Genomic DNA, 22,217 nt, shown 5'->3' on the forward strand with positions numbered 1-22,217 from the left:
CAGGCCATGAAACACATGAATGCTGATGGGAGTGCTTGGTCGCCTGGTGGAAAACATTTACATCTGCCCAGAACATTTTGTTGATCTACATATTAATATTTTACACCTTTTCAAATTACAGAGACAGATAATTACTTTTAAACTCTTGTCTATCTACACTACCTATCAAGGCCAAACAAGATCCGTCATTAGGTTTTGGCAGTAGTCATATTCTAAAAAGCACAAAAGCAATTCTAGTATTTTCATTTTATTCCTTTTTTGTAATAAATTGATTTATCATAATTTATATTTACAGGCAAACCATCCCCGCATCTACTTCACCCAGACTTTATCCCAAGTGCCTTCAAGCACTGTACATTAAATGAAAACAAAGCAGGTATACAGTTGCCTGTTGCCTTTGTGTCTGAAATGTCACACGGTCCAGCAGAAGAAATAACTGAAAAGGGCCTATCTCTTGAGGTCAAATTATTGAGGAGAGAGAAAAATGCGTTGTGCGCTTTTAGGCCTATACATGACTTCATTGTCTCCTTTGTGTAAACACCTAGTAAATGGGAAGAAAAGTGATGTAAGGAAATGGCACTGATTTCACAGAAAAATACTCTATATAGCTAAACGTCATACTTTACTGTAGCAAATTATGTTATTATAAAATGATTATTATCACCATCTGCTTTATTGATAAATTTCGGTATGCGTACTCTTTTAGCTACACAGCTTCTAGTTTTGCTTCATATCACCTTTTCGTTTCGGTTTTTGAGGAATCAAAGAATTCATACACCATTTTTCTTCACGTTGATAGCGAGGTATCTGCGAGCGACGGGTTTGTTTTCACCAAGTGGAATGGCGACTCCGACTCGTGACGTCACAACGAATCAGTTTATTCTCTTCAGAGCATTATAGAAAATATCTAAAAAAAAGTTATGATAATTTCCAAGAAATATATGCAAATGAATTTAGAGGTTTAGCATTTGCTAATTCTATCCATTGCCATAGCATTTTTTTTTTTTTTATGGAAAAAGATATCCAAGTAAACAAGCAGAAAACATAAATATCTAAGAACAATTTATGTATCATCATTATTTTGGCGGGAGAAGCGATAACAGTTTTGATAAGAAACGGTGTATTTTTTTTTTTTTTTTTCAACGGCTTTATTCACACACGTTCACCGGTCTCCCAATTGCTTCTTCGCCTCGACAGAAAAAAAAGGTTTTGTCTTTATCACTACGAGCTTCTATAAAACCATCTTTGCCTCCCTATAACATTTTGTACGTGTGAATAGCCACCTATCTATGTTCTGAAATAAAATATTCTGAAAAGTGCCACCCATTCAACATCACAGTTTATCCTCTGCCTATCAATCATTCAAATGCATTCATAAATCTCTGTCCAACCCCAAACACATTCATTTTGTTTCCTAACACGGTTTCGCAACACCGACCATTTTCGCCATAACACCGGCTCTTCGGTGGATAAAAGGGCAGCGCTTGGCCCCTTGATGCTTCAGTTCAGATCCGTCCTACGTCGCTTGCTCATCCGGCACAGTTGGTTAGGAGTTCCATGATGACTTTTCGAGGAATAAGTGTGTGCGTGGTGTGTGTCGCCGTGATGCTGATGACGGTTGGTTTTGGATTTTTAGCCTTTTAGCATAAGTTTTTCATGGATTTATTCTTGTGTAATGTATATTGTGTGTATATTTATGCTATATATGTATGTGTGTGCATGTGCATTTACATGTGCGTAGGTATGCTTCTTAATCAATCAAGAATATCATAAATCCGACAACCAAGGATATAGGATCTACTGCACCCATTCCTTTCTGTTCCCCTTTCCTAACTCTGCCGGCGTTAGTGCTCTGCCCAGACGAGCACCGAACAGGAAGTTGAAACGGACTCCGTGAAACCCGGTTCCTGTCCTCCTATCACGGCGTCACAGCTTGAACAGCAGGGGTAGGATATTTTTGTCTTAATCTCGTTCTTATTCTTACTTTCTTATTATTGTTCTTAATTCTTATGAGTATCCATGTTAGTTTCCTTAAGGCACAAAAAAAAAATGTCTTTCCTACTAATGACACGTTTACTATTAACAAAATGATCATTGTCGCAATTTTTATAAAGACACTGTTGCCATGATTGTCAATATCATCTATTAATGTCTTCGATATCATGTTTTCAGACCACGGTTATTATCAGTGGTATTATCACCATCTTCACCCTCACCCTCACCATCACTATCATGCAATCCATCACTGTTATCATGCTTAAGTATCAATCATTATCACTGTCGTTATTGGCATTTTTTTTTTTTTTTTTTTTTTTTTGCTTTTATTTATTTATCATCACATCATGCAGCCGCAGATCTTGGAAAATTCTGACACTGTGAGAATACACACTGGGGGAGTGGTGACCCCAGTGAGACCATGATGATAATGATAGTAATAATAATCGTAAATGTGATAATAATAATTTAACAGATTTTTATACGAATATATATATATATATATATATATATATATATATATATATTTACCAGAAGCGTGGCTTAGCCTTTTGAACTTTATTATCATAAACACCAACATTATTAATCTATTATTATCATAATCACCAAATTTATCAACATTTTAGCATTATCATAAAACCATCAATATTAGCATTCTAACATTATTATCGAAAACGCGAACATTATTAACATTTTAACTTGTACTCATAAACACCACAATTATCAGCATTCTAACATGATCACAAACATTTCATCATTAACTCTTAAACACCACAATTATCAGCATTCTAACATGATCACAAACATTTCATCATTAACATTACGATTCTCCAACAGCGTCAAGAATGTGGAGTGCCAGAAGGATTCAGATTGTGATGACACTGACAAATGCTGCTTGGTTCCTGGTGGGTTATCTTGCGTTGAGCCAGAGGTCGGATCGGATGAGGAGATGAGGAGATGAGGAGATCATGGTAGGTTGATTTATTCTTATTGTTACTTGTTTAGGGAGTGTGAGGGAGGAAAGTGCGTTATTCTTATTTTTCGGAGGTGGGGGGGAGGTGAGGGAGGAAAGTGAACATAAGTGTGGAAAAGTATCTGTGTCGGATCTGGTTTTGGAATAGTCTGCTATCCATTCGATATCTGGGTACAAGCTTTCAGTTTTGAAAGTAAGGAAATACTTTCCGGGTTTATAATTTCGTATGAACTTATACAAAATAATGGACACGATATTTGTTCTTTTCTCGTTTTCAGGTTAGCAGACAGTTCCAGAAGATTCGATTGCCTCGGAGATAACCATGGTTCAGAATGAGCACACACAGTGGCCGCAGCCTTGTTTCCAGAAGACTGTGTCGATTTATAAATTGATTTGCTGTCTGTGATGGTAGAGATTGTTGATCCTTCAGAATAAAATTTGATTAATCCTGTTTGATTCGTAATGGATTGCCTAATATGCCCTATCTGATATGTTTTATATATATATATATATATATATATATATATATATATATATATATATATATATATATATATATATATATATATATATATATATATATATATGCAATTAAATATATATTATCTATGTGTGTACATATATAAAAATAAATATATAAATATGTTAGTTTGTGTATGTATATATTAATGCTTTGGTTTATGCGTGCATTTCAAAATGGACTACATGTGACCGTGATTGTTATGTACCTCTGTCATAGTTGTATGTATTATTATCATCATATCTGTGCTATTCCCATTGTTTATCAAGATTATTAAACAACTAATTTTTTTCGGAACCCACACGAATGCTTTTTCCGTCAAACAATTAGTGCAACTTACTGAATAATAAAATTATTTTCCCGCTGTGTTTACGAATGAAAAAAAGGAATTTACGTTTAGAATGTCACAACTCTCCATGAACTTTCTCCATCATGTACTGTATGACCTACACTCTGAGGTCGTAATACAAGTCACGAGGAATGCAGAGTGTAAATAATAGTTATGAATAAATATTTAGAACTTTGGAAAATAATTCCTTGAATATACGTACTTGTATTAAAATTATACCAAATCAGAATTATCGATCTTGTTTTGCAGCAGTAGTACATTAACATATATGTATATATATATACACACACACATACATATATCGTGCGGGTGTGTAATAGTTATCTTAGGCATAAGGATTGAAATCAGAATGTAAGGTTTAGAGGACGAAAAAATGATCAACCCAGTAAGAGGTGAGGAGAGACGAGCGCGTTGGCAAGGAGAAATGTTTTTTCAACATTTCAGAACATAAATAAAGCAAAACAAAAGGCTGTCACTACAAAGAGGTGTATATGTTTGGCCTTCGAACCGATTTTGTAAACCTATCCACCGTAACGGAAAACAAACATTTTTTTATCGAGGAAAACCGTGTACCATTAACCGATAGGACTTTCCCGCAAGTATTCTGTGTTATGTCATACGACCAATAAATACAAGCGCAGGTCCCATGCACCGTCACTCTCGCAACGGAATCGTCTGATCCACATTCCTCAGTCATGTCTTCAACTGCAGTTCGAGTGTGCGCTCTCCTCGTCGTGTTGATGGTAAGTACTCAAAATCATCATTGATAACAAAGTAAATATACTGATGTGGATAAAACTTACAATTTCCCGTGTCTTTTTTTGTCATAACTATTAGTCAGCCAGATTATTCTTTTGTTCTATTAACCATGCATGGCTTGAGTATATTCTAGAACCCATGCTTTTACTTATTTCAATATTCTATAGACCATGCATGGCTCGAGCATATATAGCATATAATCCAATGTATAATATAGTTTACTATAAACACATAGCCTTTGGTTACACCAGCAATATATTACCCAGGTGCAGAACTCGTGGGCAGGTCGTCCTCGAGAGAAGCCAGGTTTCTGTCCTGCCTTCCCAGCACCTCCTCCTCCTCCCGGAGGCATGTGAGTTATTTATATATCTATTCATTTTTATGTTTTCCACTGCAGTTCAGGTCAGCTTGTGTTGAACAGTGAGGATGGATCAGGAATAGAACGTAAATGCAAATGCAGATTAGGTTAAGGAGATAAAACCGACTGGTTCCTAACTCCCCCATTTCCTTTATCTCTTACAGTGACTTCTCTCCCGACAAGCTGGGTTTTGAAAGAAGAACAGGCTGCAGGGGTGATAATGAATGTGAAGGTGAACTGAAATGCTGTGCAGCTGGAGTTTGCTGTCATTTTTTCTGTACGAAGCCGCTGGATAGGCCTATGTTTCGATAGGCCGACTGCATAGGCCTGGATAAGCTCTTTGAATAGTGCTGAAACAAACTGCTTTCTCAGCATCAAAGCGCGGATTCCCATTATATTTACCCGAACCTTATTTCGGGAGGATCCATAGATCACACTTTTTTTTCTTCTTTTTTTGATAATCATGAAGTTGCAATAACCAATTCCTTGTTTTAATTCCCTACAAAAATATGTGTATGATATATATGTGTCTTGTATTGCTCTAGTTGTGACTCTGAATTACAGTAATGTTTATTCATATCTGCCTTTGGTAAATCTCAAAGAACACATGAGATATATTATTTATTTCGTTTTTTCGCGTAAATCCTTGTTTCTTATTGAATTAAAATCTTACGAGGTCATTGATGAATATAAGTCACGTAAAGAAATCCAAACGATTAATTAAAACCCATTTTTCAATGTGCCTTTGATTTCATTTGTATTAAAATTTATGAACTCTTTTGAGACTAAAGATGAACATTATACCATTCTGTATAATCTTATACCACTTTGATATGTATTTCATTATAGATTATCCTCTAGATAATCCGTAAAGGTCCAAATAAGGAGCTACAAAATAGAATATAAAATATAATACCTGCGTTGGTTATCTTTTTAATTCCCAGTGGTCTTGTCTTCCATTACCTGTATATCTCAAGTTCTTCCAATTCCCTGGTTGGGAGCGAAAACTCGTGCGAAATGTTAGTAACTTTATCATGTTTTCACTTGTCTTGTGCTCGTGCGTTTTACTCGTTATAAGATTTTGTTTTCTCTTTCACGGCTGTTGTTCTAGCGGGATTTCTTCTTTTCTTTTTTCTTTTTTTAATACCTCTGCATTCTTGTGCTTATATATGTGTGGATACATTTTCTTTTATTTTCTTTTTTACTGCAGTAAGGCAAATCCAGTTCAGTGTTTTCGTGACACTGGACCGTTCGTGTTACATGACTTCCAGGTCTAGCGTGGAGTTTTACCACGTTCTGTTAACATACTGCAGATTCGGGGTTTGTAAACATTGGATAATTAATAATAGTGTAAATATTAGTCATAAAGAAATATTTAGAACTTTGGAAAACAATTCCTTGAATATACGTACTTGCATTTACATTTTACCAAATCACAATGATCAATCTCGTTTTGTAGTAGTAGTACATTAACATATATATGTGTATACACACGCACACACATATATACACAGATATATAGTGTGGGTGTGTAATAGTTATAGATTAGGCATAAGGATTGAAAATCACAAAATGTTAAAGGTTTGGAGGACGAAAAGGTGATCAACCGAGTTAGAGGTGAGCGCGTTGGCAAAAAATGTTTTTCAACATTCCAGAACATAAAAAAGCAAAACAAAAGGCTGTCACTACCTAGAGAAGCTGTATATGTTTGGCCTTCGAACCGATTTTGTAAACCTATCCGCCGTAACAAGGAAAACAAACATTTTTTATCGGTGAAAACCGTGTACCATTAACCGCCCGCAAGTATTCTGTGTTACGTCATACGACCAATAAATACAAGTGCAGATCCCGTGCACCGTCAGTCTTGCAACGGAATCGTCTGATCCACATTCCTCAGTCATGTCTTCAACTGCAGTTCGAGTGTGCGCTCTCCTTCTCGTCGTGTTGATGGTAAGTACTCAGAATCATCATTGATAACAAAGTAAACATATTGATGTGGAGATAAATACCATTTCCCGTGTATTTTTTAACCATAACTATTAGTCAACTAGATTATTCTTTTGTTCTGTAAACCATGCATGGCTTGAGCATATATAGCATGTATTCCAATATTCTATAAACCATACATAAATATTCATATTCTAATATTCTGTAAATCATGCATAAATGTAGAAATTCCAATATTCTATAAACGATGCATGGCTTGAGCTTATAATATTATATAAGCTTATTATAGACCCCTTGCAATGTTTACATGTAGAAACGCGTGCGCATGGTGTTAGGCAAAACATCTTCCTTTATCTGTTGTTATGGCAGCGATCATTCAAACTTTACGGAACTTTTGCGATTTCCGTTTTACTTTTGAGACGAAAAATTACTTCACAGTTGTGCAGTTGCTTGTACAAACCGTAAGCCTGGGGAAGAAAAATCTTCGTTGCCTTTTTATGGAATGCCAAAAAGGAAAACGAAAATTCGATAAGCAACACGAAGAGAAAAATGAAAGCTCTTCACTGTTTATACTAATAGTGGGGTCAAAAATTTTCATCTTCAAAACCAGTGAGAACCCAACCATCAGCCTTGTTGAGGCATACCTAAGTCTTATAAAGTGCTGTCTTAATACCTTGGTGTTGACTAGGTAGCACCTACAGAATGAAATGAAATGCTAAATTTTACGCCTTTGAATCAGTCAGCTTAATAACCTTGGTCATTAATGGGTAGAATCTCATTTGACATTTTTGTTACATTTTGTACGTGTGAATAGCCACTTATCTATATTCCTAAATAAAATATTCTGTAAAGTGTCACCTATTCAACATCACAATCTATCCTCTGCCTATCACTCTATCATTCAAATGTATTCATAAATCTCTGTCCAACCCCAAACAAATTCATTTTGTTTCCTAACTTACGGTTCCGCAAGAACGACCCTTTGCGCCATAACACCGGCTCCTCGGTGGATAAAAGGGCAGCGCTTGGCCCCTTGATGCTTCAGTTCAGATCCGTCCTACGTCGCTTGCTCATCCGGCACAGTTGGTTGGGATTTCCATGATGACTTTTCGAGGAATTAGTGGCTGCGTGGTGTGTGTCGCCGTGATGCTGATGACGGTTGGTTTTGGATTTTTCGCCTTGTAGCATAAGTTTTTCATGGATTTATTCTTGTGTAATGTATATTGTGTGTATATTTATGCTGTATATGTACGTGTGAAGCATGTGCATTTACATGTGCGTACGTATGCTTCTTAATCAATCAAGAATATCATAAATCCGACAACCAAGGATATAGGATCTACTACACCCATAGGATCCCGTAGGATCTACTACACCTTTCTGTCCCCCTTTCCTAACTCTGCCGGCGTTAGTGCTCTGCCCAGGCGAGCACCGAACAGAAAGTTAAAAGGGGCTTCATGAAACCCGGTTCCTGTCCTCCTGTCACGACGAAACAGCTTGTACTAGGCGGGTAGGAGGATATTTTTTTCTCTGTCTCGTTCTTATTCTTACTTTGTTATTATAGTTCTTCTTAATTCTTATGAGTATCCATGTTAGTTTGCTTAAGGCACAAAGAGAAATATAATTTTATGCCATATTCCTACTAATGACACGTTTACCATTAAGAAAATTATCATTGTCGCAATTTTTAGAAAGAGAACTGTTGCCATGATTGCCAATATCATCTATTAATGTCTTCGTTATTATGTATTTAGACCACGGTTATTATCAGTGGTATTATCACCATCTTCACCCTCACCCTCACCTTCACTATCATGCAATCCATCACTGTTATCATGCTAAAGTATTAATCATTATCACTGTTATTGGCATTTTTTGTGTTATATTATATTATATCTTTTTATCATCACATCATGCAGCCGCAGATCTTGGAAAATTCTTTATAAGCCGCTGTGATGACGGGGGGTGGGGGGTGACCCCAGTGAGACCGTGATGGTAATGATAGTGATAATGATCGTAAATGTGATAATAATAATTGAAATGATAATGATAATGAGGGCGATAATGATGGTGATAATGATAATGTTAAAAACTATGATGGTATTGTGAATATCATTACTAGTCCTACCACTAGTGCTATTAATATTACTATTATTACTCTCATTTCATAATCTTTATTATCATGATCGTTATTACCTCCGCCAAGAGGACTATGTTTTTGGTCGCGTTGGTTAGTTAGTTTGTTCGTTGGTTAGTGGGATAAATCATAAAGTTATGGACAGATTTTTATACGAGTATATATATATATATATATATATATATATATATATATATATTATCAGAAGCGTGGCTTAGCCTTTTAAACTTTATATCATAAACACCAACATTATTAATCTAGTATTTATTATAATCACCAAATTTATCAACATTTTAGCATTATCATAAAACCATCAATATTAGCATTTTAACATTATTATCGAAAACGCGATTATCAACATTTTAACTTTATCATCGTCAACAGCTGATCATAAACAACTCTATTAACATCCGAGCATTGTACTCATAAACACCACTATTATCAGCGTTCTAATATGATCACAAACATTTTATCATTAACATTATGGTTCTCCCTCAAACAGCCTCAAAAATCTGAATTGCCACAAGGATATGGATTGTGATCTCATTGAAAAATGTTGCTTGGTTCCTGGTGGGTTATCTTGTGTTCAGCCAAAGTTCTGATCGGATAACTGAGAAAATCAAGGTAGGTTTATTTATTATTATTATTACATTTTTTTCGGAGGGGGAGGGGGGGGAGGGAGGAAAGTGAACATAAGTGTGGAAAAGTATCTGTGTCGGATCTGGTTTTGGAATATTCGAGATCTGGGTACAAAATTTCAGTTTTGAAAGTAAGGAAATACTTTCAGGATTTACAATTTCGTATGAACTTATACAAAATAATGGACATGATATTTGTCCTTTTCTCGTTTTCAGGTTAAATGACAGTTCCAGAAGATTCGATTGCCTCGGAGATAACCATGGTTCAGAATGAGCACACACACAGTGGCCGCAGCCTTGTTTCCAGAAGACTGTGTCGATTTATAAATTGATTTGCCGTCTGTGATGGTAGAGATTGTTGATCCTTCAGAATAAAATTTGAATAATCAATCCTGTTTGATTCGTAATGGATTGCCTAATATGCCCTATCTGATAGGTTTGTTTATATATATGCAATTAAATATATTTTATATATGTATGTGTATGTGTGTGCATATATAAATATAAGTATATAAATATGTTAAATATATATATATATATATATATATATATATATATATATATATATATATATATATATGTGTGTGTGTGTGTGTGTGTGTGTGTGTGTGTGTGTGTGTGTGTGCCTATATATATATATATATATATATATATATATATATATATATATATATGTGTGTGTGTGTGTGTGTGTGTGTGTGTGTGTGTGTGTGTGTGTGTGTGTGTGTATAATATATATATATATATATATATATATATATATATATATATATATATATATATATATATATATATATATATATGCACAGACCTACATATGTGTATTTATATGTATATTTATAAATATATATATGTATACATATATTTATATACAGACGCACCTATATGTGTGTGTATCTGTATATTTATAAATATATATGTCTGTCATAAAGGCAAACAGGTGATCAAGTGTTCATGTGTATATATATTTGATTATTCATCTAAATATAAATGTACATATGTATGTATATGTATATATATGCATATGTATACACCCACACATATATATTCACATATTTATACCGTTTACATGGTAGACGAATGCATAATACATTTATATATGTATATATTTGTATATATATATATATATATATATATATATATATATATATATATATATATATATATATATATATATATATACATACACATGTGAATTTGTGCAAACATATATGCACATGCATGTATATGTAACTGTGTTAGTTTGTGCATGTATATATTAATGTTTAGGTTTAAGTATTTTTAAATAAATGTTTGATAAATGTTTATATTTAATAAATGGACTACATGTGACCATGATTGTTATGTACCTTTGCCATAGTTGTATGTATTATTATCACCATATCTGTGCTATTCCCATTGTTTATTAAGATTATTAAACAACTACATTTTTTCGGAACCCACACGAATGCTTTCAACGTCAAACAATTAGTGCAACTTACTGAATAATAAAATGATTTTCTCGCAGTGTTTACGAGTATGAAATAAATAAATACATAAATAAATAAAAGGAATGTCACAACTCTTCATGAACTTTCTCCATCTTGTACTGTATGACCTGCACTCTGAGGTCGTAATACAAGTCACGAGAAATGCAGTGTAAATAATATGAATAAAGATTTAGGTCTTTGGAAAATAATTCCTTGAAATAAGTACTTGCATTTACATTTTACCAAATCAGAATTATCAATCTTCTTTTATGGTATTAGTACATTAACATAAATGTTTGTATATACACACATACATATATCGTGTGGGTGTGTAATAGTTATGTTAGGCATGAGGATTGAAAATCAGAATGTAAGGTTTAGAGGACGAAAAATGATCAACCCAGTAAGAGGTGAGGAGAGACGAGCGCGTTGGCAAGAAGGAGAAATGTTTTTCAACATTTCAGAACATAAAAAGAGCAAAACAAAAGGCTGTCACTACCTACAGAAGCTGTATATGTTTGGCCTTCGAACCGATTTTGTAAACCTATCCGCCGTAACTTGGAAAACAAACATTTTTTATCGGTGAAAACCGTGTGCCATTAACCGATAGGATTTTCCCGCAAGTATTCTGTGTTACGTCATACGACCAATAAATACAAGTGCAGATCCCTTGCACCGTCAGTCTTGCAACGGAATCGTCTGATCCACATTCCTCAGTCATGTCTTCAACTGCAGTTCGAGTGTGCGCTCTCCTTCTCGTCGTGTTGATGGTAAGTACTCAAAATCAACATTGATAAGAAAATAAACATATTGATGTGGAGAAAAATACCAATTCCCGTGTATTTTTTAACCATAACTATTAGTCAACCAGATTATTCTTTTGTTCTATAATCCATGCATGGCTTGAGCATATATAGCATGTATTCCAATATTCTATAAACCATACATAAATATTCATATTCTAATATTCTGTAAACCATGCATAAATGTAGAAATTCCAATATTCTATAAACGATGCATGGCTTGAGCTTATAGACCCCTTGCAATGTTTACATGTAGAAACGCGCGCGCATGGTGTAAGGCAAAACATCTTCCTTTATCTGTTGTTATGGCAGCGATCATTCAAACTTTACGGAACTTTTGCGATTTCCGTTTTACTTTTGAGACGAAAAATTACTTCACAGTTGTGCAGTTGCTTGTACAAACCGCAAGGCTGGGAAAAAATGCCAAAAATGCCAAAACTCGAAAATTCAATAAGCGGAGAAGGGAAGTTGAATGCGCGCAACCCGAAGAGAAAAGTGGAAGCTCGTCTCTGTTCTTACTGATAGCAGTGGGGTCAAAAAGACTGGTCTTGATCTCTGGTATGCAATTGTTATCATTTTCAAAACCACGATCAGGAAATATCTTCCATGTGCTTGCTTGCTCGTATCCATTTCTGGTCGTGCTTGGCCTGAAGAAATCTTTCGCACTGATTGGTGCTGGATCGACATTTTTCCTGGGTGCCTTCCAGGAACAAAGTTGGCTGTTATATGTGGCTGGCTTGTTTAAAGTGTACTGCTGCCTCTGACAAGAAGTGTGCTGTCACATGACTGCAGCATGAGCTAAAGGCTGTCATACACAATCTCCTGTGAGAACCCAACCATCAGTCTTGTTGAGGCATACCCAAGTGTTATAAAGTTAAGGGTACCGTCTGCTTTTTTTCGATTTTTCGATTTTACTTGCCGATTTTGATAAAACTCACACCCTTTTATTAGGGCCCCTTCCCATTGCCTTTGGTCGATTCTTTTCGAAATCGCCCGAACGGTTTTTGAATTATTGTCAAAACGAAATTCTTCAAAAAAAAAAAAATCTGAAAATGCAGCGAGGGGGCAAATCCTCACGTCTTCAGAAACGATAAGACATTCAACTTTATTTGATTTTTGCACAGAACTACTCTATAGCTACAACTTGTTCGAGAGCGTTTTCTCGATTTCGACTTCATATATTTTTGTGAATTTTTGAAGTAGGGAACTTAAAGACAAAAAAGGTAAAAATTTTCTTACACTGACCACTTTTGCAAAAAGTACAGACAAAAATTGCGAAAGCGCTCTCGAACAAGTTGTAGATATTTTATTTTTCTACAAAATGAGCCATATGTTAATTTTGGACATAAATTGCGCCGCCGTGAGGATCCCCCCATAAAGGTGGAGTACCGAGATATCGGCATTTTACGTCTTCATCTTTCCAAGGCTATCTTGGTATCAACAAAACAAGGTATAAGATTAGTCTTCCAACACCATAATCCTCTATCATCTACCTGTATTCCGAGGTCTTGCGGACAGTGCCAGCACGTAACGGTTTCTTACGTAAAGTGCAGAGTGGTGGCAGTGATCTGGGGGTCTATAGGCCTACATTGACCATTTTTATTTCATTCTGATTTCATGTCTGAATAGAACTATCTTTCTACTATTATGTGCAGAAATTGAGAAGTTGACCTTACTTTTTTTGGTGTATATTTTCCAAAGGTGACTATTTTAACACCCTAATAGGAGATTTTGAAAACATATGTCACTTTTACAAGAACCGCATGAAAATATTGCAAATCCTTATTGCAGCATATAATAGAACTATTATTCAGCTACAAAATAGGCTATAATACGTTAAAATCGGACCGAAAATATGTGTGCTATGCATAAAAATGTGAAGGATCTAATAATCCCAATCTTTTTCCTTTTTATTATGTTTACATTTTACATGACAAATAATGTACAGAATACTTGTATTTGATATATTTATCTATCATTTACCTATTATTGTTGCTCTAATGGGGTTTTACAACGCATAATATTTGTCGAAAAAATAACTTTTCTCCAGTCGGTCGGGTACCAAACGCATACTTTTCCCCGCGCGGCCGGGCCGTACTGGACCATGAAAATCGTCTTTTTAAATCTGCGGAATAACTCTACGGGTCACGTAGCCAAATTTCACTCTCAGACCCCGTGGAAAGACGAAAAACAATTACATGGCGATGTGAAAGTATGTATAACAAGTATATGAGCACATATAGATCATTTTCGTGTACCCCATGACCTTTTGTTTATTTATATTGTTACTTCCGTTTGTTTCTTTGTTTGTTGATTGTTTATTTGTTGTTTGTTTGTTGGTTGGTTTGTGTTTTCTAATATTTCTAAAAGTTATGAACACATTTTAACAAGATTTTAACCAAAGGTGAGTTTTAACCTAACTTAGACGCTTAATGCAGTTTGGTGGTGATGCGGACCATGGTTTGGATCCAAGATTTTTTTTTCCAACTCGAAAAGTTATGAACAGATTTGAATAAATTTTTTACCTAATTAATATTCCATAAAATTTTGGTGGTGATCTGGAACATTTGGCAAAACTACCCCCTATTGGAGGGGGGTAGGTTTGCATTTTCGAAATGTTTTGCTCATAGATCAGACTAACTATGTATGAATCAGTCAGCTTAAAAAAATTGATCAGAATCTCATTTGACATATTTTTGTTACTTATTTAAGATTCAGAATTATTAAAGATTGAATTTGAGAATGAATATTCATAATGACTTATCTTCAAAATATTCTTTCAAAACACGTAAATAAAAGCATGGCTTAAATGACAAATAGTAAAAAACACGATCGCAGATTAAGTTAAGGAGATAAAACCGACTGGCTCCTAACTCCCCCATTTCCTTTATTTCTTACAGTGACTTCTCTCCTGACAAGCTGGGTTTTGAAAGAACAGGCTGCAAGGGTGATTATGAGTGAAGGTGATCTGAAATGCTGTGCGGGTGGAGCTTGCTGTCACTATTTCTGTACAAAGCCGCTGGATAGGCCTATGCTTGGATAGGTCCGCTGGATAGGCCTATGTTTGGATAGGCTCTTTGGGTGCTGAAACGAACTGCTTTTTCAGCATCAAATCATTATTTTTTCGTTTTTTTCGCGTAAATCCTTTTTTCTTATTAAATGACAATTGTTAACACTTACATCAATGATGAATTTAAGTCACGTAAAGAAATTCAAATGTTTTTCCAACATTTCAGAGGTGTATATGTTTGGCCTTCGAACCGATTTTATAAACGTATCCACCGTAACTTGGAAAAGAAACATTTTTTATCGGTGAAAACCGTGTACCATTAACCGCCCGCAAGTATTCTGTTACGTCATACGACCAATAAATACAAGTGCAGATCCCTTGCACCGTCAGTCTTGCAACGGAATCGTCTGATCCACATTCCTCAATCATGTCTTCAACTGCAGTTCGAGTGTGCGCTCTCCTTCTCGTCGTGTTGATGGTAAGTACTCAGAATCATCATTGATAACAAAATAAACATATTGATGTGGAGAAAAATACCATTTCCCGTGTATTTTTTAACCATAACTATTAGTCAACCCGATTATTCTTTTGTTCTATAAGCCATGCATGGCTTGAGCATATATAGCATGCATTCCAATAATCTATAAACCATACATAAATATTCATATTCCAATATTCTATAAACCATACATAAATATAGATATTCTAATCTATAAACGATGCATGGCTTGAGCTTATAGACCCCTTGCAATGTTTACATGTAGAAACGCGCGCGCATGGTGTAAGGCTACACATCTGCCTTTATCTGTTATCTGTTTTGAGATTTCCGTTTTACTTTTGAGACGAATAAATACTTCATAGTTGTGCAGTTGCTTGTGCAAACCTCAAGGCTGGAAAAAAAAATCGTTGCCTTTCTATGGAATGCCAAACAGGAAAACTCAGATCGATAAGCGGAGAAGGGAAGTTGAATGCACGCAACCCGAAGAGAAAAGTGGGAGATCTTCACTGTTCATACTGACAGCAGGGAGGTCGAAAGGACTGGCGATGATCTCTGGTATGCAATTGTTATCATTTTCAAAACACGATCAGTAAATGTCTTCGACGTGCTTCCTTGTTCGTATCCTTTTCTGGTCGTGCTTTTTGTGCGAAATCTTTTGTACTGATTGGAGCTGAATCGATATTCTTCCTGAGAAAAAGTTGGGTGATAAATGTGGCTGGCTTCCTCAATTTGAAGTGTACTGCTGCCTCTGACAAGAAGTGTGCTGCCACATGACTGCAGAATGAGCTTAAAGCTGTCATGCACATAAGTCTCCAGTGAGAACCCAACCATCAGCCTTGTTGAGGCATACCCAAGTCTTACGAAGAGCTGTCTTAATACCTTTGTGTTGACTAGGCAGCAACTACAGAATAAAATGAAATGCTAAATTTTACGTCTTTGAATCAGTCAGCTTAAAAAAAAAAAAAAAAAAAAAAAAACAGACATTACTGGCCAGAATTTCCTTTGACTTATTTTTGTTACTTATTCAAGATTCAAAATTAATAAAGATTGAATTTGAGAATGTGAATATTCGTAATGAGCATGCCATCTTTAAAAAATATCGATATATATAATGTTTTTTTATCAGCATCTTCGAGTTCTTTGAAGTAAGTGGAAGGCTTCAATTTCACGCAATATTTCCAGTGCTTCTTGTTGATCTTGCAGTCTCGCGTCGCCTGTTGACTCACAGCATGCGCGCGCATCTTGTTTACATGAGAGCTCCCATGTCATACGAGAAGGGGTCTATAGAACATATATTCCAATATATGATATAGTATAATGTAAACACAGAGCTTAGGTAAACCAAAAGTTTATTACCCAGGTGCAGAACTCGTGGGCAGGAAAGCCAGGTTTTTGTCCTCGTTACCCAGTAGCTCTTCCAAGTGCCTGGGGCTAGTGAGTTATTTATATATCTATTTCTTATGTTTTCTGCTGCAGTTCAGGTCAGCTTGTGTGGAAAAGTTAAGATAGATCAGGAATAGAATGTATTTACAAATCATGTAAAATATGTGGGTATATAGTCAAGAAACGAGAGAATATATATATTTTTTCCTTGAACACACAATCGCAAATTAAATTAACGAGATAAAACTGTCTGGCTCGTAACGACCAATTTTCTTTATCTTTTACAGTGATTTCCCCGTCCAATTTCTGCAATTTCAAATACGAAGAACAGGCTGTAAGGGTGATCGTGAGTGTGAAGGTGATCTAAAATGCTGTCCAATTGCAGTTTGCTGTCACTTTACCTGTACAAAGCCGATGGATAGGTCTCTGACACGATAGACTCTTTGGGTGTTGAAACAAACTGCTTTCTCAGCAGCATCAAAGCGCGGATTCCCATTACATATACCCGATTCTTATTTCGGGAGGATTCATAGACCGCACTGTTTTTTGTTTTTTGTTTTTTTCCTTTATGAAGTTGCAATAACCAATTCATATACGTATAACGTGTTTTAATGCCCTACAGAAATATATGGATGACATATCTCTATTTGTCGTGTAATGCTCTAGCTGTGACTTGAACTCCAACATTATTTATCCATCTGCCTTTTGATAAATCTCAAAGGATGTATGAAGAGCATAATCTTTTCGCATTTTCGCATAATCCTTGTTTCTTATTGAATAAAACTCTTAGTCTCTTACGAGATCATTCATAAATATAAGTCACATAAAGAAATTCAAACGATTAATCATAACCCATTTATCAATGTGCCTTTGGTGTCAATTATATTAAGATTTATGAATCTTTTAAGCTAAAGATAAGCATTATACCATTCTTTATAATCTTACATGACTTTCATATGCATTTCATTATAAAATATCTTTTTGATAATCCGTAAATGTCCAAATAAGGAGCTACAAAAGGAAATATAAAATATAATACCAGCGTTGGTTATCTTTTTAATTCCCAGTGGTCCTGTCTTCCATTCCATGTGTATCTCAAGCTCTTCCAATTCCCCGGTTGGGAGTGAAAACTCGTGGGAAATGTTAGTTATTTTATCATGTTTTCCCTTCTCTTGTGCTCGTGCATTTACTGCAATTTCGTTGTTTTCTTTTCTCGTTAAAGGATTTTTCTCATTCTTTCACGGCTGTTGTTCTGGCGGGATTTGTTTTTTCTTTTTTTAATACCTCTCTTTGTCCGACTTTCTATGCATTCTTGTGCTTATATATGTGTGTGGATACACTTTCTTTTATTTTCTTTTTTACTGCAGTAAGGCAAATCCAGTTCAGTGTTTTCGTGACATTGGACCTTTCGTATTACATGACTTCCGAGTCTAGCGTGGAGTTTTACCACGTTCTGTTAACATACTGCAGATTCGGGGTTTGTAAACATTAGATAATTAATAATAGTGTAAATATTAGTCATACATAAATATTTAGAACTTTGGAAAACAATTCCTTGAATATACGTACTTTCATTTACATTTTACCAAATCACAATGATCAATCTCGTTTTGTAGTAGTAGTACATTAACATATATGTGTAAACACACGCACACGTATATATAAACAGATATATAGTGTGGGTGTGAAATAGTTATAGATTAGGCATGAGGATTGAAAATCACAAAATGTAAAAGTTTTGGAGGATCAACCGAGTTAGAGGTGAGCGCGTTGGCAAGAAATGTTTTTTCAACATTCCAGAACATAAAAAAGCAAATAAAAAAGACGAGAAGGTGTATATGTTTGGCCTTCGAACCGATTTTGTAAACCTATCCGCCGCAACATGGAAAACAAACATATTTTATCGGTGAAAACCGTGTACCATTAACACGTATTATGTTACGTCATACGACCAATAAATACAAGTGCAGATCCCTTGCACCGTCAGTCTTGCAACGGAATCGTCTGATCCACATTCCTCAGTCATGTCTTCAACTGCAGTTCGAGTGTGCGCTCTCCTTCTCGTCGTGTTGATGGTAAGTACTCAAAATCAACATTGATAACAAAGTAAACATATTGATGTGGAGAAAAATACCATTTCCCGTGTATTTTTTAACCATAACTATTAGTCAACCCGATTATTCTTTTGTTCTATAAACCATGCATGGCTTGAGCATATATAGCATGTATTCCAATATTCTATAAACCATACATAAATATTCATATTCCAATATTCTGTAAACCATGCATATAGATATTTCAATATTTTAGAAACGATGCATGGCTTGAGCTTATAGACCCCTTGCAATGTTTACATGTAGAAACGCGAGCGCATGGTGTAAGGCAAAACATCTTGTGACAGCGATCATACAAACTTTACAGAACTTTTGCGAATTGCGTTATACTTTTGAGACGAAAAAATACTTCATAGTTGTGCAGTTACTTGTACAAACCGCAAGCCTGGGGGAAAAAATCTTCATTGCCTTTTTACGGAATGCCAAAATAGAAAACACAGACCGATAGGCGGAGAAGGGAAGTTGAATGCACGCAACCTGAAGAGAAAAGTGGAAGCGCTTTACTGTTCATACTGATAGTAGTGGGGTCAAAAAGGCTGATGACCTCTGCTATGCACGATCAGTAGGTTATCTTCCATGTGGTTGCTTGTTCGTATCCATTTCTGATCGTGCCTGGTCAGGAGAAATCTTTCTCACTGATTGGAGCTGGATCGACATTTTTCCCGGGTGCGTTCCAGAAACAAAGTTGGCTGGTATATGCGACTGGCTTGTTTAATTTGACGTGTACTACTCTGACAAGAATAGATGTGCTGTCACATGACAGCAGAATGAGCTTAAGGCTGCCATGCACAAACAGTCTCCAGTGAGAACCCAACCATCAGTTTTGTTGAGGCATATCCAAGTCTTATAAAGTGCTGTCTTAATTCCTTGTTGACTAGGTAGCACTTACAGAATGAAATGAAATGCTAAATTGTATGCCTCTGAATCAGTCAGCATAAAAACCTTCGTCATGTATGGTCAGAATCTCATTTGACATTTTTGTTACTTATTCAAGATTCAAAATTAATAAAGATTGAATTTGAGAATGTGAATATTCATAATAAGCATGACTTGTCTTCAAAATATGTAAATAAAAGCATGGCCTAAATGACAAAGAACTTTAACCCATAACTCAACTTCTGATTTGAAAAATGTGAATATGCGTGGCGTGTGTACAAGGTATTCGGTGACCTCTCCATGTTAGGACAGGTAGTTTTGAAATATATACCCTTTCATTATCACGCATTGAGAAGCAGTCAGGAAGCTTCTCTTCATTACTGAGAGAGGGAAAACATCGACATATATAAAGTCATTTATCAGCACCTTCGAGTTCTTTGAAGTAAGTGGAAGGCTTCAATTTCACGCAATATTTCCAGTGCTTCTTGTTGATCTTGCAGTCTCGCGTCGCCTGTTGACTCACAGCATGCGCGCGCATCTTGTTTACATGAGAGCTACGCCATGCAAGAAGGGGTCTATATGGCATATATTCCAATATATATAGTATAATATAAATACCAGAAGTTTACTACTCAGGTGGAGAACTCGTGGGCACGTTTATATTATGAGAAGTCAGGTGTCTGTCCTCTTTCCCCAGTACCTCCTCCTTTCGGGAACAGGTGAGTGATTTATTTATCTATTTACTTTTATATTTTCCACTGCAGTTCAGGTTATCTTGTAAGCATACAATTTATTTTAATTATTTGTTTTTATTACATAGCCTGTTAATTATAAAAGAAAATATGTGACATTCGGAATGCAAATTAATTTTATCCTCAAGTTAGCACATCAACTTTTCATGTATCAATGTATTAGATCAATGTAAGGTGGAAACCTGTTTTGAGTCCCATTTTCTCTTTGCAGCAATCATTGCCATTCCGACTACGACTGTCCAGACAACCTGAAGTGCTGTCCCGTTGGATACAAGAATACGATATGTGTAGAGGTCGCTGATCTCCGATCGACAACAGCCTCTCCATCTCGTTGATAGCTCCGCCGATACAGAGATAAGGTTGAATATGCAGGTCCACACAATCAAGAGTATTTCCTATTTTTATACAAAGTAATTAAACATTACTTGTTGGAATTTGCGCTGCTATTGTTTGTGTTTGTATTGACTGAATAATAAAGTGCTATGCATATGGTCTCAATATTTACTCAAAAGCTCATATTGTTTTTGTTTTTCAGAGCACTAGACACAAAAAATATTTTTAAAAGTTATGATAATTTTCAAGGAATATGAGCAAATAACTTACTATGGCAACGAAAATATTTTTAAATGAAAAAAGTTTTAATTACTAACACATTGCTACAGTGGCTTTATTGTGCAATTAAAAAATCTTTCTTTTTTATGAGGAAAAGCTAATCACCTAATTATCCACTGATGCAGACAGCACTGATCGTCTTATAAATTCCCAGTGGTCTTGTCTTCCATTACATGTATATCTCAAGTTCTTCCAATTCCCTGGTTGGGAGCGAAAACTAGGGTTAGTTACTTTATAATGTTTTCACTTGTCTTGTGCTAGTGCGTTTTACTGCAATTTCGTTGTTTTCTTTTCTCGTTAAAATATTTTGTTTCCTCATTCTTTCACAACTGTTATTCTCGGATTTGTTTTTTTTCTTCTTTAATACCTTTCTTTGTTCAGCCCTTCTATGCAGTTTTGTGTTCATATGTGTGTGAATACATTTTCTTTTCTTTTTAACTGAAGTAAAGGAAATCCAGTTCAGTGTTTTCGTGACACTGGACCGTTCGTGTTACATGACTTCCGGGTCTAGCGTGGAGTTTTACCACGTTCTGTTAACATACTGCAGACTCAGGGTTTGTAAACAGCGTGTGTGTTGAAGTCACATTTCTCTCCCAGTGCATTAGACGCTGAAGTTAGTTTTCCGAAAAGAATGTGACTTTTAACATGCACATAATATACTGGTGTAGAAGGTACGTGATTAAACTGCAGGATTACGTCAACGTTCCTCAAAAGAACAAAAACAGAGAGAAGGTAATGTGAGAGAGATGAAATACAGCCACTGTGGAAAAAGAACAGAACCCGGGACTGTTTCGATATGTTCCCCATTTATTTGCACGTACTAATGAAATAGAGAATTTACAAGTATTTGTGTATGTGTGTATAAATATAATCATGTGTGTGTGTGTGTGTGTGTGTGTGTGTGTGTGTGTGTGTGTGTGTGTGTGTGTGTGTGTGTGTGTGTGTGTGTGTGTATATATATATATATATATATATATATATATATATATATATGTATGTATGTATTCGTACTGGTATACATTA

The 22,217-nt window shown here is 35.5% G+C and overlaps 3 protein-coding genes across 7 annotated transcripts; all 3 read left to right on the forward strand.

The window, feature by feature from the left end:
• Nucleotides 1-1,459: 1,459 nt before the first annotated feature.
• On the forward strand, nucleotides 1,460-10,066 carry LOC113800696 (WAP four-disulfide core domain protein 5-like). 3 transcript variants are annotated; one of them, XM_070120576.1, is made up of 4 exons: nucleotides 1,460-1,617; nucleotides 1,849-1,946; nucleotides 2,833-2,966; nucleotides 9,893-10,066. In XM_070120576.1, exons 1-3 carry the CDS (start codon nucleotides 1,558-1,560, stop codon nucleotides 2,954-2,956), a joined length of 282 nt encoding a protein of 93 aa, XP_069976677.1. In that variant the 5' UTR covers nucleotides 1,460-1,557; the 3' UTR covers nucleotides 2,957-2,966; nucleotides 9,893-10,066. The 3 variants fall into 3 exon arrangements, with proteins under 3 accessions (XP_069976677.1, XP_069976675.1, XP_069976676.1); XM_070120574.1 differs by lacking the exon at nucleotides 9,893-10,066 and adding an exon at nucleotides 3,247-3,419; XM_070120575.1 differs by lacking the exon at nucleotides 9,893-10,066 and adding an exon at nucleotides 3,255-3,419.
• LOC113800693 (WAP four-disulfide core domain protein 18-like) lies at nucleotides 4,444-17,609 on the forward strand. Of its 3 annotated transcripts, XM_070120577.1 has the most exons (5): nucleotides 11,813-11,915; nucleotides 14,849-15,029; nucleotides 15,185-15,436; nucleotides 16,818-16,891; nucleotides 17,128-17,609. In XM_070120577.1, exons 3-5 carry the CDS (start codon nucleotides 15,386-15,388, stop codon nucleotides 17,276-17,278), a joined length of 276 nt encoding a protein of 91 aa, XP_069976678.1. In that variant the 5' UTR covers nucleotides 11,813-11,915; nucleotides 14,849-15,029; nucleotides 15,185-15,385; the 3' UTR covers nucleotides 17,279-17,609. The 3 variants fall into 3 exon arrangements, with proteins under 3 accessions (XP_069976679.1, XP_027207295.2, XP_069976678.1); XM_070120578.1 differs by lacking the exons at nucleotides 11,813-11,915; nucleotides 14,849-15,029; nucleotides 15,185-15,436 and adding an exon at nucleotides 4,444-4,580 and having other exon boundaries at nucleotides 17,128-17,604; XM_027351494.2 differs by lacking the exons at nucleotides 11,813-11,915; nucleotides 14,849-15,029; nucleotides 15,185-15,436; nucleotides 16,818-16,891; nucleotides 17,128-17,609 and adding exons at nucleotides 4,463-4,580; nucleotides 4,863-4,948; nucleotides 5,119-6,008.
• Nucleotides 17,610-18,798: 1,189 nt separating this feature from the next.
• LOC138861455 (WAP four-disulfide core domain protein 2-like) lies at nucleotides 18,799-21,074 on the forward strand. Its single transcript, XM_070120579.1, has 3 exons — nucleotides 18,799-18,915; nucleotides 20,467-20,549; nucleotides 20,794-21,074. The coding sequence occupies exons 1-3, from the start codon at nucleotides 18,865-18,867 to the stop codon at nucleotides 20,915-20,917; spliced, it is 258 nt and encodes an 85-aa protein (XP_069976680.1). The 5' UTR covers nucleotides 18,799-18,864; the 3' UTR covers nucleotides 20,918-21,074.
• The last annotated feature ends 1,143 nt before the right edge of the window (nucleotides 21,075-22,217 follow it).

The sequence above is a fragment of the Penaeus vannamei genome, chromosome 4, assembly GCF_042767895.1.
Source record: "Penaeus vannamei isolate JL-2024 chromosome 4, ASM4276789v1, whole genome shotgun sequence".
Taxonomy (NCBI): Eukaryota; Metazoa; Arthropoda; class Malacostraca; order Decapoda; family Penaeidae; genus Penaeus; species Penaeus vannamei.

Excerpts from the sequence above, each read along its gene's own strand:
- LOC138861455 (XM_070120579.1), top strand. The coding sequence starts at position 18,865 with ATGTCTTCAACTGCAGTTCGAGTGTGCGCTCTCCTTCTCGTCGTGTTG. Across the intron at positions 18,916-20,466 it reads TCCTTCTCGTCGTGTTGATG|GTGGAGAACTCGTGGGCACG; the intron begins GTAAGTACTCAA and ends TTTACTACTCAG. Across the intron at positions 20,550-20,793 it reads CCTCCTCCTTTCGGGAACAG|CAATCATTGCCATTCCGACT; the intron begins GTGAGTGATTTA and ends TTCTCTTTGCAG.
- LOC113800693 (XM_027351494.2), top strand. The coding sequence starts at position 4,533 with ATGTCTTCAACTGCAGTTCGAGTGTGCGCTCTCCTCGTCGTGTTGATG. Across the intron at positions 4,581-4,862 it reads CTCTCCTCGTCGTGTTGATG|GTGCAGAACTCGTGGGCAGG; the intron begins GTAAGTACTCAA and ends TATATTACCCAG. Across the intron at positions 4,949-5,118 it reads CCTCCTCCTCCCGGAGGCAT|TGACTTCTCTCCCGACAAGC; the intron begins GTGAGTTATTTA and ends TATCTCTTACAG.
- LOC113800696 (XM_070120576.1), top strand. The coding sequence starts at position 1,558 with ATGATGACTTTTCGAGGAATAAGTGTGTGCGTGGTGTGTGTCGCCGTG. Across the intron at positions 1,618-1,848 it reads TCGCCGTGATGCTGATGACG|TGCTCTGCCCAGACGAGCAC; the intron begins GTTGGTTTTGGA and ends TGCCGGCGTTAG. Across the intron at positions 1,947-2,832 it reads TCACAGCTTGAACAGCAGGG|CGTCAAGAATGTGGAGTGCC; the intron begins GTAGGATATTTT and ends ATTCTCCAACAG.